The sequence below is a fragment of the Papaver somniferum genome, chromosome 5, assembly GCF_003573695.1.
Source record: "Papaver somniferum cultivar HN1 chromosome 5, ASM357369v1, whole genome shotgun sequence".
NCBI lineage: Eukaryota > Viridiplantae > Streptophyta > Magnoliopsida > Ranunculales > Papaveraceae > Papaver > Papaver somniferum.
The window spans coordinates 215,100,494-215,116,404 of record NC_039362.1 but is presented as its reverse complement, the minus strand read 5'-3'; the positions used below and the strand labels follow the sequence as shown (position 1 = coordinate 215,116,404).

Here is a 15,911-nt window from a genome sequence, read left to right as displayed (position 1 = left end):
GAAGGGTCGGAAGCTAAGAACATACAGAGTCAGTGGAGGCGTCTCGATTGCCACAGTGGGATTTCTGTGAAACTGATGTTGGCTGCCGTTGTGGAAGCACAGATGAGTGTTTGGTCGATGGGTTTGTTCGGTGATGAAGAACTTCAGATGACCAGAGTATCAGACGTTCATGAAACAGTAGTTGGCTGAAGTTGAGTGCTGCTGCCAGGGTTGATCGTGTGCGAGAGGATAAAGGTTAACTGGTCAGAGATGGTCGACGTGGTTATCAGCTGAATGAGTTTTGCCTAATTGCAGCAACGAGTTAACTGGCGTTAGTAATGATGGTCTGGGTTAGTGATATTGAAGAACTAAAGACAAGTAATGACTGCTCGACCAGTTGAAGAAGATGGTACTGCCAGTGATTGTAGCCCTGTACAGATGGTCTGAATTGGGATTAATGGAAGGCAGTGATGGGGGTGTTGGCTGAGTTGATAGCTCGGTACTCCGTTCAGAGAAGAAGAAAAGACAGCTGCGAAGGAAGAAGATGAGTTTCAAATGCAGAGTCAGTGGGCTAATGGTGGTTATCGAATGGAGCAGCAAAGCTAGGTGATGCATGTGTGAATTTAATGGAAGTGGTGATGGTGGCCGTCTGGCAGTTTTTATCATAATAACAGGGAGATGCGGATATACAAGGAGCTGTAGAAGTTCAGTTGTATCTCGGCTAGGAAATGATTAGAAACAACAAAGTACAGGCAATGATGCATGGTTCACGTACAGATTTCTGGGGGGTATTTCCTGTCGAAATCAGAGCAGTTCTTGGAAGAAGCTTTGACTGAATGGAAATGGAATGATTATTCTCGGACTGGTGTTGATTTGGTGGCTGCATAGAGAGCTCGAGGTGGAGAATGAACTGAATTCTGTGCCGGAAAGTCAGACACGAGACTCGATTTGCTGTCATTAATAGAGGAGTATATACTGATCGTGTTTGCATGAATGGAGATGGGAATGAGACCAATTCTAAGTGGTATTACGGGGTTCAAGTTGAGCTGGTTCTGAGAAGCAAGTTGGTGGTGCGTTTCAGGTGAATAAGTTTAGACGGACAGAGATGACTTGGCCTGACTAGTCGCTGTAAATAAGTTTAGACGAACAAGGAATAGAATGATGTGGCCTGAGTTTGCACGGATTTGGGAATTTGGCTGAAGCGTTTGTTGCTGCGACCAGTTATGCCGGGGATGATCGAAGTGAGCTTTCGTTGCTGCTATGACCCTAACGAGATTCAGATGGCAGGAGCAGGAGAAGGGTGAAGACACTTATCCGGGCAAACTGGGTTGGGGTCTCAAACTCTCAATCGGTGACGCAGTTTAATAGTTCAGGCATCACTCATCAGAGTGGTGCTGCTGACTTCGGAAGAGAGTTTGTTAGTGGACTGGGCCTTGGCAGACAAATATTTGATGGGTTTTATTTTGGATTCTTTCGCAGTACCTTAGGCAGTAGGTATAAATCAACAAAACGAAGAGAAACAGAGGGAGGCGGTTTTGGGAGACAAAAAGGAAGAGGCCGACGGCCAGAGATAGAGAAGGGGGAGGCGCGGCTAGACGGCTGTTTCGCAGTCTAGGGTTTGAAGTTTTTCTTCTCCATTTTTGCTTAGCTATTTGATTTTAATCTTTTTACGGTTTTTTGTGAAAGCCATGGCTAGCTAAAGCTATGTTAGGGTCTAGGTAGAACCCAATTTTATTATGAAAACTCTATATTTATATGCTTAATAATGAGTTGATTGATTAATAGTTTTTTTTCATTTGGCTTGGTATTCTATTGTTGATGTGATTCTCTAGATTATTTATGATTTTGAATTGATACTGCGTACTTCGATTAAATCCCTTTACGTGGTATGCAAGGATAGATAAGTAATGCTTTAGAATCACTACTCATGAAGCGAAGACAACTATAGCGGAGAAACAGTATTTGGAAAAGCATGAAATATGCTTTTAAAGATTAGTAGAGTTTGCATAATTAATTGGTGGAAACCCAAAATCCTAATAACCCACACTCGTTGTTTTGTTTATCTCTAAATTATTTATCATTTCATTTTGTTCCGAATTTTTAAAAATCCTTAAAACATTAACTTGTTGATTATTTAATTTTTGGTATTAGTTGGTAGAGTATTTCACACTCTTTGTGGGAACGAACCGCATTTGCTATATATATTACTATTGACCTGTGCGCTTGCGGATATAACAGGGTTTCATTGAATCATTATTTGGTTATCTAAAATTCCAGTAAGCCATTTGTAACATCTTTGAGATTGCAGTAAGATTAAGAATTGTACATATAAATATAATGGCATAACTGTGCTCTGTCTGGAAATCAATTGGGGACAACCAGTGTAAGACGAAGCATAACACTTCAAAACCTCCCCAGGTTTCTAAAACTTCTAATGCGCAAAACTCAAGCAAATCGAATCGGACGCCTAGGACCGGGAGTTGAACGTAGCAGTGCAGTCTTCCAAGGTCATGAATTATCTTCCCAGTGCCAAGCAAATTCTGCAAACCAATAATGGGCTTGACACTGGGCCAGTTCAGTGTTAATTCTCAAAATATAACTTTCAGTGTTAGTCCTAGTCACTTGTGAACACGTTAACAGGATTATCGTTCAGGAGGAAGGAGCCTGAGCACATTACTGAACCAGAAACCACAAAAAAGCAGGCTAACTTGGCAGAAAGTGCGACTACGAGCCTGTCCAAAGATTCAGTAGTTTTTAGGCACTGCGACATAACCTATCAAAGTCATCTTAGCGACCAGTGCCATATATATAATATATATGGGTGCAGTTGAAACCTCAAGGGCAACCTGGCCAACCTGAGTGCTTAATATCTATGTTCTTGATATTTCCGTGAATAAATACTCTGGGTTCCTTCACCTGCAACAATGCAGTCGTAACAAGAACAAGCATAATGAGTTGTGGTTGTCGTGTAATTTTTATAAACTAGACGAAGGGGTTTACGCTGTTACCAGTATGACTGGTGGGAAGCCTTTTTGCAAACGAAGCCTCGAGAAGCCATCTACGACATGTAAGCATTTGAATCCATCAATGCTAGAATGTTCACTGTCATAGAAGTACAAAGTAGAGATCAGCGAGGTCTAGTTTTTGGTTGATTCGCCTGTACATACCACTATCATAATGTGGCGCCTCAAGTTGGCAATTAAGTAAAGACCGTGGGTTCACAAAAACCCAAAACGGATAATGAAAATACTCACTTCAAAAGGTAAGTAAAATTTCGATGCTGAAACTCCGTAATGGGAATCTGCTCTTCTTTGGAATACCTGCTTCCATATTACAGTTCCCCATTATTAAAATCAACTCTTAACACATGGAATCATGATTATTTTGACATATTCAGAGTAGTAACTTATATTCTCATGAAAACAATGTGCATAGTAACGAAGGCCAAAATGAGAATAGTAGTTGCTCTTGTATCTCTCATCAAATGTGGAAACTAAGTGGTTGATATTGGAAGTTTCCTGCAATATCATGCCGGTACCTAGCGATGGCTATACCAGACCCGATAACTTGCCTATTAACCTGCTGATTTACAGGATTTACATAACTGCACCAATTCAGGATACCATCATAGTAAAACGAGCATACCTCCATGGTGGGCTATTCTCACAAAAACGAGAAATTCCATTCATTGCTGATAATGTGTCAATGTGGACCATTTGATCTTTCAAACTGTTGTCGTCGGGTGCTGTTAAAACATACATCAGAACATCAACCGAAGTTCAAGCATCAATCCTTCTCGCTAAAGAAGAATATAGTGCCATTCATGGGTGGACAAGGATAACAGAATTAAAAACCCTTAGGGTAGAAGATAATGAGGAGACTTTTATTTGGGCAAACTCCAGCATAAAACTGCCAAGTTAAAAGTGTCCAACTCTAGGGCCAAGAGCTTCAGCTGAGTTTATGCTGACCATAATTTGATCCCAAATCTTGTCTACAATCTACATGCATGTTCCAGAATCAACACTATGGACTAAGCTGAAGGGTAAAAGGGTGCAATACTTGCATCAGCTCAGATTGGAAAAAGTTTCTAACGAGATTCGGTATCCATATTGTAATACAATGTTTCTTAACGATTAGATAAGGTTGTAAATAGATCTCACCCATCCGATGTAAAGCTTTTAGAGCATAACCACTTGGGTAGTTTTCATAGGATGCCATGAACATTACAAGACTGCATCCTACACTGGAAAAACAAAACGAGACATGAGTGTGTAACAATATTTTATGTGTTACCAATGATGATCGTTAACAACACCAATTACTCAACCCACCTCATCAGAAGAGATCCAAAGACAGCAAAATTAAACCACTTCCAAACGCCCTTATTCCTGTTGTTGTATCTGGAGAGAAAAAATAGACAACTTTATATATCTTGTTCTTTTCCTTAAAGCAAGAAATGACAACTTTAATTATGTTAACTCCACATATGCCATCTCTCTAACATATTGCAGGTGAAAATTTATGAAAAATGTAAAAGACATAATAAATCCTACTTCAGCCTAAGAAAATTGATATCATAGAAAACTCAAACGCTTACAGTCTGCTAGCAGCGACGGCTGCTGACAAGTTGAATATAGGAACTGCGCCGATGATGAAACGAAGCTCCTGTAGGATAACAATAGAAGTTAAAATACAAGCACGCTTGAAAAGGAGTTGGATTACATCAGATTTACGAAAATGATGTTAAAAGCTTAAGTGCGTTACTTTATGAGGAAGCTTTGAGTAAAGTAGAATAAATGAGAAAACTGGAAGAATATACCGCAGCATCCGTCTTTCAAGCACTAAACCAAGCTGCAACAAGAGAGAACAAAAATGTTAAGTAATTTATGGTCCTTGTTCATTCATGACTCCGTGAACTTCATTATCATTACTTATTCCAAACTCACCAAACCCAGAGGATATGCCGCAAGTAATGAGCGTGGAAGAGCTGAAGTGAAGTACCAATGGAAAGCATGTGTCTGAGAGGCGGCAATGTTAAAGAATATCCAAAATAAAATTTGTATATCTTACGCTTAACAAAAAGCTATATGTTTAATTGCATTAGGCAAATTCATATGCAAGAGATAATCTAGCTAGGGCTGCTGAAAAAACTGGGGAGTCTCTATAGCTAATACAGAAACAAAGGAAAGAACTTGCACAGCTTTTAGGGCTGTCGTAGTATGAGCAAATTTCTGAATAATGAAGGATACACCCCACTCCGAACTCCGGTTCAAAACCGAGTTAAACCAGAACACTTCAAATTCAGGCCACAAGAAATGCTGCCACATAACTGTATCAACCAACATAGTGAAACCTGTATGGAAAAGAATATCATCAGGACATGCTCCTAATATTTTTTTTCCATACTCGTTGATCAAGGGACTTAAACACCCAAAGTTCAATTTGCTGTGAACCTACCTATGCACAATAGAGTAAAGCAGATGCAGCATTTAAATGCTTCCCAAATTGATATTGATCTTGACTGCATGGTTAAAGTAAATACTCAAAAAAATTGAAGTTCATTCTAGTCATGCAAACAAACATCGAATAATATATTTATAAGCAGAAAAAGCAATTTTCCCTGTTTTGGCAGGTTTGAAAAGAGATCTCCAATTTGCTGTTTTGTGATAAAACTGCTGTTGATATAAAATAAATAAAAAGCTGGTCGTACTCCTAGTGTAGATGCTCATTATAGTCTAAATCCTGTTTCCAATGCTGCATCCTACATCTACATAGTTAGCGGAGCTACAGAATATATTTATTGTAATGCTACGCTTTGAATCCAGTGAATAGTTGCATGACGAAAATGTGAAAAAGTTACTTAATTTTGCTTATGTGGGATTCTGATTGCAACTTGCATTCAGCCTCCAATATAAGAGGTTAATAAATTGTGTTTATCCAGATCACTTCAAGAGCTACAAATCACAATGCTATGCATCCACATTTGAGTGCAGACTCTACATTAAAATCAAAACTTAACATCGATACCCACAGAAAGCATTTTCTGACATTTGCAACAGATTATTATTCAATGGATACAAAACAGACTACTTTTTACAGCCCCAAAACTATGTACAAAGCCCTTATAAGCCTAACCACTACTAGCTAAGAAACGAAGCAGGCAACAAAAAGCTCAATGTATAGTAACCAAGTATTTAAACAGTAATTACTATCTAGTATCCCTTGCATGACGTATTTACACAAGGATCCGGAATCTAAGATACTAATTACACAAAATTCATTATTCATTCACTTGAAGGGAACTGCATAATTGTGTGATTAAATTTGATGCAGGTTGTTGTGGGATTTGGATGTGTAGTTCAATCACAGCGTGACATGTGCAGTTAGTCAATTATCAAACAAAATCTGTAATAGATATCAATTCGAGTATTTACTTTAACCATTTCTAAGTTTTGTTTCCTTTGAAAATATCTATTGCAGATATTGTTTCATATTAACTAACTTGTATCCCATGTCACATCGTGGTTGGACCCACACACAGACATCAAATACAGAACACGTTGACGATTTATAGTTTGATGAAGGAAATCATAAGATCTAAACTAAAATTTGTACAATAAAAATGCAGTACGAAGACGTACCAGCAATAGCTCTAGGCCAATAGGACCAAGAAGCAAAACCATATCACACCTAAAGATAATTGCAGCAAAAATCTGAAATTTGAAGATGAAACACGAGGTAAGATATCAGTAAGTTAACCCAGGAAAATAATAAAGACAGTCGAGTCAACAGAGAAGCTGAGCAAATTAACCCAGGAACAACAAATTCTAAGCTTGAAGTCTAGTGACCCCATGATACAGAGCTAGAGAAAACTCATAGACATAAGTTTACTTAAAATAAAAGTTAAAAAGTTGGGATTCTGGATGCAAAGGAATTAATACGCAGCAATAATATCCACAAAAGGCTACATCTGAAACTTTTTTACATCTGATAAAAAAAAATTCACACGGTAAAGCATTTTAGGCCATGATTCCATGTCAAGTTAAAAAAAAAAATTAGACCATAGCAGTATAGCATTAACCTCAGGTATTTGAAAGGATATTTCCTAGACTTCAGTACCAGGAAACTCACAGACTACTCATGAAAAATTGAATGTTTTGGCACATCTCTATGTGGACCATGCCCAGAAAATATATAAGATATTAATGTTAAGTGATATAACCATGTTGCCTCTACTGCTTGCAGAAGAATAAGAAAAGGTACATGTAAATGAGCTCCAAAGTAATCATTTAAAAAATCCCACACTTGGGAGCTTATCGTGGAATGAGGATAGGAAGTTCATAAGTATGAGTCAGCTTACCAAACATCTTAAAGTTTGACGAGAAGAACCCTTCAACCATAAGCCATAAGCCAAGTTAACTGCAAAAATACCATTCACGAGCATCAGTTGCATCTACGGAAATAAGTTAACCAATGTTGCATGTTTGATAGGGATAACAGATGTCTTTATTAGCACAAAACAACTTTCTCAAGGTAAAGCCATTTCCCTGTACGAAAAATAAAAACCATCTCCCACATCAACAATGTACTAAAAATTCAGTGTTCAATGCATATGAAGTACCAAAGATTCATGTCTTTTTGCTTTATTTTTGCCTTTGGGGTCTTTTCATCATTTTGGGAAGAAAAAAGTTTTGGCATGTTGGTGCATTGAGGCATGTTAATTTCAAGCCAGACACTGTTAACATCTTGAAATGAAATTGAGCAGCCAAGTGACTAAATTTACAGCTGAAACACAACATAATGAACTGATATGCTGGGAAAAGTTGATCACCTAAACCGGAAGCTAGTATGTTAGGAAGAGGTCGTGTACAATAGAACAACATGTGAAACTGACAAGCTGTTATTAGAGCAAAGAAAGCTTCAACTTGGTAACCAAAGATCCTTCTAACCTGCAGTAAGACAACTTCATATGATTCTTTGCTTTCAAAACAAATAAATGCTGATAAACTTTCTCGGAACATGCATTAAGTACCTGGATCCGGAAGAACCGCAATGTAGACAATATGACACACCCGAGAACCATTCGAACTAGAGGAATACAACCAAAAATAAAATGCATTATTGAATCGACCAGTCGATCTAAATATTTTGTCACAGATGAAAAATGAAATACCTGATGGAGTATACATTATTGAGAAAAGAAATATGTACTATCTCGTAAAGGAACAAACCTGCAAAAAGACTATAGAGCTTTGGCAAGTTTAATAAATGCATTGCTAAGGTAACTGGTGAAGTTAAAAGCGATATTAGCAAGGCACCTACAAGACAAAACCAATGTTTAACATGCCGTACATATTGATAAGCATGTCTCATATATCACTACTATCAGTAACAAAGAACTGAAAAATAAAACCAGTTATTGAGAACCTCCAAGTGAAGAAAAATAAAACCATATCAATATTGAAATGAAAGAATTCAGAAACAAGTTTAAACCCTCAAATGGATCATAATCCACAATCTGAGAAACGATTACCTATGAAGGTACGAGGAACAACTCCGGGAAACTCCAAATGGTCATACTGTTACATATATAATAAACATTGACAGATTCAGTGAATTTCTCAACATTTTGTACAGAGATCAATACGGCGAATAAATGTGATGGAAATGGACAAACTTACCCTCTGTATATGAAGTCGGTGATACAGTATATCATGCATTGCCTACATCAACAACAACAGAACCAGAACAAGAACACAGTGTGAGTGAAACATGGCTGAAGACGAATCTTTAACCAAAACCAAAAGTTAAAACATATGGAGAACATCAAATACTAGCAAAAGCAACATCAAATACTAGTAAAAGCATTACCAAATTGAACACGTGAGTGAAGAATAAAACGGGTTTCACTCACCCATAGATTTCACGAAGTAAGCTTATATACAAAATGGGTTCCGCTCACCCAAAGCAGTTCACAAAGTAAGTTCCTATCCAATAAAACGCTGAAAACGTGGCAAAAACAGAGCATCCAAGCTCACTTTTCGTATCCAACAATAGAACAAATAATGCTCATACAAAAATAATCCCTTTATGATGTCCCTCAGTTCACACTAAAAAATGGCTGTTGGTTATTTGAGTTAATTAGTATGAAGATTTAAGAATGATTTGATATTGAAAAGTGGGATAACTCTGGTTTTCTTCTCACTATTTTCTATTGATTCCAAGAGTTTTCCCACTTCTCAATATCAAATCATTCTTAAATCTTCATACTAATTAAATCAAATAGCCAACAATTGGTATCAGAGCTTACATCAAGTAAATCTGATCCTAGGGGAGCAAAAATTTCAACAATAACTAATGATAAAACGACTCATTAATTATATCCTTAGCGCGATGATCACCTCCGAAACACCTAGACATGAGCACCAACAAATTGCTCTTTGAGGCATGCTAGGGTGCAGGTCAGTCTCATGAAATTATGACGTAACGCCAGTCCACACACCCTAAATCCTCAGGATAGTGCACTCTTTGGGGTGAATGACATAATACAAAGGTTCATAGGGGGCCACGTCAACATCCACAAGTTTCGTGCACCCTAACATTTATACATTATAAAAGAGATGATGAAATATTACAAATACAAGATAACAGAAAGTCTATGTCGCTTCAACAAAATACCTGAACATTGAAGCTCTCTTCAACCTTAGTGTACGGAACCATCAAGACATAAAACATAGCAATGAATCCCAATAGTAAATCCCAACCTAATTCATATTCACATTGTCAGAAATTCTTCAAGAGCATTAAACAAACAAATCGAATAAAAAGATATAAGCAAAGACGAAGAAAACCCTTACCATATGATTGAAGAATTTGCCATGACTTATTTTTATCTGTTGACGACATTGTTCTGACTCCTTTTTGTTATCAGTTACAAACATGAGCAAAACTCAATACTGCATATCAACACCCAAACTCTTCAATATTAGATTTCCTACATTATTCTTCCTCACATTACTCCATATTGTTCACACTAATATACTTAACAAGCTAAAATCAAACCAAAATATTTGATCTGAAAGCTGTTCAGTAATACTGGAGATGTTTTATCTTTGAGCAACATTCGGTACTAACTCAATTTAAAAAACCCTAACAACAAATTTCCCCAACATTTTGAAACCCTTGGTTTCAATTTTGTGAAAATGCAAGAAAAATTGAACATTAAGAAGCACATCGAAGAGCAATGCATACCTTATTAAGTAATTATCACCAATTTCACCAGCTGCTCATTGATTTTGAGCAAAACTAATAAGAAAATTTATCAAAAAAATCGCTTTTGTCAATGAGCTTGTGATGATGGCGCTTGTACTCTTAGAGGTAGCAGAGGATGAAGAAGAATGACAAGAAGGTGGTGCCGGTGATGGACGAGAGGAGGTGATGCTACTACTGTGACTATGAAGAAGAAGACTCGAAAAAAACCTCTAGTCTACTGCGGAAAATTATAAACTTGTTGTCTGGGTCCGAGTCGTCCGACTCACATCTGAATCTGACTCGGATCATCGTTTGTTTTTTCATTTTCTGACGGCTGACTCGAGATCCGACTCCGCTCCTACATCTAATTTCGAAGCTATAAATTATACTACCTATGACTCGGAAATTATAAATTGTTCCTAATTTATGGGGTACATAAATTAAAAAATTTCTATAACTGTACTATCTGATAATTTTTGAGTCAGATGTAATGAATCAGATTCAAACAATTCAAATAAGTGGAAAAAAACAAAACAACCCGTTAGATTAATCAGTGTACAGAGGACCGAATCTAAAATAAGACTTGGATTATTCAATTTGATGGTCCACCAAAACCGAACGAGGATCTAACGATTTACATAATATAAAAATTATTTCAAGATAAATGGTTCGATTCATTTTGGTTATGTAGTAGTGATGTTCTTATGTTTCCTTATCATTTACTCCCTCCGTCCCACTATTAAGTGATCTATTTACTTTTAGATTTTGTCCCACTATTAAGTGACCTATATCACTAAACAAGAAGATATTTATTAAATTATCCTTTTAATTGATTATAAGAAATATATGAAATAGCATAATTTGATAGGCATATTTGTATTCGTTACGTAAGTGTTTTAAAATGATTTTCAATGGTATAAAGTTTGCGAACATCCGTGGTGTAGTTTGAGAGATAAATCATTTCAAAATTTCACTGATTATTATCCATAAGGGTATAATTGTAAAATATGCTTAAAAATACTCTTTTCCCCGTTGCTTGCCTTAAAAATTGTGCAAACTTGAACTAGGTCACTTAATAGTGGGACGGAGGGAGTAGTTTTTTTTCCTGTTAGGCTTCTTTTGCTTTAGGATTTTCTTAAGTTGTAACCTCCTCCATAGGGCTTACGTGTTCATCAATTTATAATCTTTGTTGTGGATGGAAAAAAAATAGAAAAAATATGTTTGGTTTATTGCGGATTTAAGGATTGAAAAGGATTTTGTGCATCCTTCGTGGTATACTACTTGAGTAATTGCTATCTTAAGAACTATGAAGGTATGCTGTGAGAATTGATATGAAATTTTCTATTTGGGATGGATCCGGCTTCCCATTCTGGCTAAATGTAGGAGTGTGAATTAGGTTGGGCCAGACCAAGAAGTCTAACCTGTTTGGTTATCGAAGCCAGGCCAGACGGGTGTTACATTGAGCTACCCGAAAAGCTCGCTAGACAAGGCAAGCCAGATACAAACACTTATTTTGAGACGCGAAGCCATTCTGTTAACAAACCCAGGCCAAACATGCTAAGCATTTTTTTATACTTTTAAAGTCTTGTAATAGTCGACTTAATTCCTATTTGGAATTTGGAGATTGAATGAACGATAGTTTAAAACAATCCTAAGTAATTAATCTTCTAAATGTAAATGTAGAAATAGAATAAAAACATAAATAAAATTTTTAATCCAAATTATAATCAAAACTCATAACACTTCACTCTAACATAAAAATAAAAATCTTAAGAAAACTCAAATGGGTAATAGGTCGAGTTGTTTGGGCAGGTACTAGGCCAGGATATTAAATTAGGGAAGACTGAGTCCCCCTCCCCCACCCATTTGAACTAACCCGTCTAGGTGTTACATGCCCCTTTTGCGTCCTAAAATTTTCCATTGGACATGACCGGCAATACTCTGTGGTTCAGTAAATCAAGTTCACCTTCAAGTACTCAACCTTGCACATCTGCATCAAAGTATGCATCTTCACTCTTACGGCTTTACGCAACGGAAGTCTTTCTTCTTTTCTCTCCAACTCGTTATGCCCCCATGAGCATGAGAGGTTTTCCGCGCATAATCCATTTGACAATCTCACAAAATCAGCAACATCATAAACGCAAATACATAATGAAACAAACCCATTTTATTGCATCAAAGGAAGATAAACAAAATTTGTCCATACCCGGACTACAATTTCAGCACCATTGAGGACTTTAACTCTTTCGAAACCTAGCCTTTTCCTAGCCTTTCATCTCCTCTCTGTAAGCCTACTGATTTACAATGCCTCACGCTATTTATACAATAGTTACATAGCCAAAAACCGTGCATAACCGAATGCACAAGACTTGGAGATCCAAGTATAAGTAGTAGTTTCCATAACCGCCTTAAGTTGTGCATAACTGACCACCTTCTCTAACTTTAGCCAATTCATTCCACATCTGTCCCAAACGGTTGTGGACACTCTAATATGGTTATAATCTCACTTTACAAACGTTCCAACTTATCTCGCATCATTGGCATGCTCGCAAAGTCAATAACCAACTTTTAACCATCTCTTGAGCCGTAATGCACCATTGTTGCACATTACTGAACTTGGTCTTGCGTCAATACTCAGCCAACATGGCCGTGCAATCTTATTGGTCTAGGACAATTTACGTCCAACATTGTGCTACAATCATCTTGGCCATATTCTCAGCTCATTCTGGTTATTCATACGTCCTATGCTTCACTTAACCAACTTGCTCGACAATAACAATGCCTATTCTTGCATTACTAGCTTGCTTGCACTATCCGAGCTTTGGCCAGCCTTAAACTAATGCATGGGACGACTCTTGGTCTATTCTATACTCTTGCACCATCTTTGAGTTTGGTCCAACTCAATTCCATGGATATGCACCAATGACAACATTGCATGTTGCATTTGTAATATGGCCTTGCCTTGTCTACTTCAATGAAGCTTCATTGTATCGGTCAATAAGATTCACCACTTGGCCAGCGAGTTTACAGTATATCGATATCCTGCGCTTTACTGACCTTGCAGGGTTCCGTTATCTTAGCGCTTCATGGTCTATGCAGTGTAGCGCCATCATGGTTGAACGGTAACTAGGACGGTTATGCTATAACACGCCATTATTGCGCTTCACTAGCCAGACCTGTAATATTCGATGCATGCACTCTCAAAACCATTTCTTAAATTCAGCAATCTTTGCTAGCTTTTGCAAAACACCCTTAGCCAACTTCCGTGTTTTAGCGTCAGCATCACTTAGCTTTAATGCCTTGCCATCGATCCTATTAACTTGAACTTTGTTGTTGCGCTGCGCACACGTTCTAACTCTACTTCAAATATTATATCAATACTCAAATGCAAACTGAAATTCTTCTTTCCAATTCCCTAAATTAGGCTTGAATTTCGCATAAATTATTTCCGCCCAAGTGTATGCAAGAAATTATTTTTTCCAACTGATCACTATGATCATTTCCATAGTCTTATGCCTTCACTTTACGACTTTAGTTGCACCACACAACATAACAGGATTGTAATACAATACTTGGCTTTATTCTTTAATCATGTTGCGCCTATGCCATTTGCATACCAAATAACCAACATATTGTTGTTCTTTGATTGAATTGTCGCAACACTATGATTGAAATGTATGACTTTGGTACAGTCATGACTTAAGACAACCTGAGACATCCCACCGTCACTTTGGAAAAGGTATCCTCTTCACACGCCTTTGAAACTAACAGGCCCCACTATTCCTTCAAACTTCTACGCTTAATTAATGTAATGAAAAAACAACATGTTCTTCTAAGCCATGAGTCAATCTTAACTCATTTTACTTGATGGGAGTAATTCTACATTCTTGCTACGTTACTCCATGTCGTCGTTGCCAATATGCCGTCGCATTTCCATGTAACTCTCAACATCAAATTCGTCTACGCCACCAACTCTATTTGTTTCTTTCACTTTCAGTGTCTTCTATTGCATATTTTGGTTGAGTATGCTATGTAGCATCTTCCACGAACTAGTTTTACTTTGAACGAAAGAGATAAGAACTCTCGTCTCAAATACCCTCATTCGCTACTACCTTACATATAGAGACTTCATTCCACACCAAGGTCCACACGATCCAAAACCGAAAGTATACTCAAACTTAAGAATATACTCATACCAACTGATTGCAACTTGTAAGACCTAACAAGTCTTGCAATACTAACTTCATCTTCGTTTCTAAGCAACAAACAAGGAAGCGAGACATCACCTACTGTCTCCAATGTTGCAATTCACTTTTCCACATGCATTATTCTAACTATCAACGTTCTTATGCAACTCTCATAACGAAGCACAATATAATTGACACTTAGTTGAATACTCCTTCAAACTGAGGCTTTCATGCTTTCATGAATATCTCTTCAAGAATGACCTGATGCCATCCTTATGCATCACTATTACTTTGTCCTTCCTTCTCCATGGATTCACAATTCGGGCTATAACTTGCATCTCTAGATGCATTATGCATCTTGGGCATGCCCAAACCTATTTGGCGCATGCTAATGTTGCATATCTGTCATATGCTTGTTAACACCCAAACTTTGACACAAACTTGTGCACCTTTGCACAACTAGATTAGAATAAATTGGTAAATATTAGCATCACCATAGATCTCAGTAAAGTCATATCCATCAATGACTTTTGTGGATAAATTCCTTTGTACAATCTCAAACAAGGGTACAATCCTTGCAAATGAGGCACCCACTTCCTACGATCATCGAAGAGAGTCGCATTCTTCTTCAGTTTGGAACTCATTTTTATTGTCCATGCACATCTATTTACTCTTGTCTTTCCCCTTCTTCAAAATCAGCTTAGTAGCAATACTGATCTGTAGTCGACAAGAACATCCGCTTGTAGTGATGATAGAATGCAAGTATTTGGACACCCTTGTCCAAGCATATCTATCCCACTCTTATAAAGCAAACACACTCCTTTTGCATATCTAGCATCAATGCGGAGTTCTTTGCAAACGCAAGATCGTGGTATCTAGGTTTTTCCCTAACTTACGTTCATTTTTTCAGCCTTTCCATAAGCTTTATGATAGACAAGAATTGGTCATCCAATTCTTCTTCCATGGCATCACATTGCCACGAAAATGCTAATTCATAACCAGACTTCGCATTACCACCAAGGTATATGCATCGAGAGAGATAATTTTAATCTTCCATCAAACTGGCTACAATGAGACACCTCCAATTCTATTGCATAGTCATATGTTTTCAATTCTCTTTGCCATTGCAAAGGCCAATATCATCGTTGAGTTCAGGAATTTTCGCAAAATTCCCATTACAGTTTGTAATGTACATGGTACTGATAACACTACGAAGATCTTCATTCCTAATGCATAATATTCGCATACTTGTGAGGAACATGTACTTTAAACAACTGACTTGCACCATAGAAGTCAGCATACTCTTTAGTTTTATCATGTAATCACTTGAAAAAAACGTTTTCCAAAGATCACATGTTCGTCTAACACTTAGGGCAGGAATTTTGACACCTTTGTCCATACCCGGAATACAATTGCCTCACCATTGAGGACTTAACTCTCTCGAGTCCTAGCCTTTTGCTAGCCTTTCTTTTTAATCCTACTGATTTACAATGC

General features: G+C 37.4%; 1 protein-coding gene across 1 annotated transcript; it reads right to left on the bottom strand.

The window, feature by feature from the left end:
* Positions 1-2,263: 2,263 nt before the first annotated feature.
* On the bottom strand, positions 2,264-10,426 carry LOC113284616 (dol-P-Man:Man(7)GlcNAc(2)-PP-Dol alpha-1,6-mannosyltransferase-like). Its single transcript, XM_026534126.1, has 21 exons — positions 10,231-10,426; positions 9,837-9,935; positions 9,658-9,743; positions 8,661-8,702; positions 8,513-8,558; positions 8,211-8,297; positions 8,012-8,067; positions 7,811-7,928; positions 7,340-7,398; positions 6,621-6,692; positions 5,437-5,500; positions 5,229-5,332; positions 4,926-4,997; positions 4,744-4,830; positions 4,577-4,644; positions 4,311-4,379; positions 4,140-4,222; positions 3,625-3,724; positions 3,234-3,299; positions 2,988-3,081; positions 2,264-2,895 (listed from the first exon to the last, which is right to left on the bottom strand). The coding sequence occupies exons 2-21, from the start codon at positions 9,883-9,885 to the stop codon at positions 2,815-2,817; spliced, it is 1,503 nt and encodes a 500-aa protein (XP_026389911.1). The 5' UTR covers positions 9,886-9,935; positions 10,231-10,426; the 3' UTR covers positions 2,264-2,814.
* Between the last annotated feature and the right edge of the window lie 5,485 nt (positions 10,427-15,911).

Coding starts and splice junctions, on each gene's coding strand:
- LOC113284616 (XM_026534126.1), bottom strand. CDS start 9,885: ATGTCGTCAACAGATAAAAATAAGTCATGGCAAATTCTTCAATCATAT. Junction 8,068..8,210: donor GCTCTATAGTCTTTTTGCAG/GTTTGTTCCTTT, acceptor GTATTCCTCTAG/TTCGAATGGTTCTCGGGTGT. Junction 4,645..4,743: donor ACTCAAAGCTTCCTCATAAA/GTAACGCACTTA, acceptor GTTATCCTACAG/GAGCTTCGTTTCATCATCGG.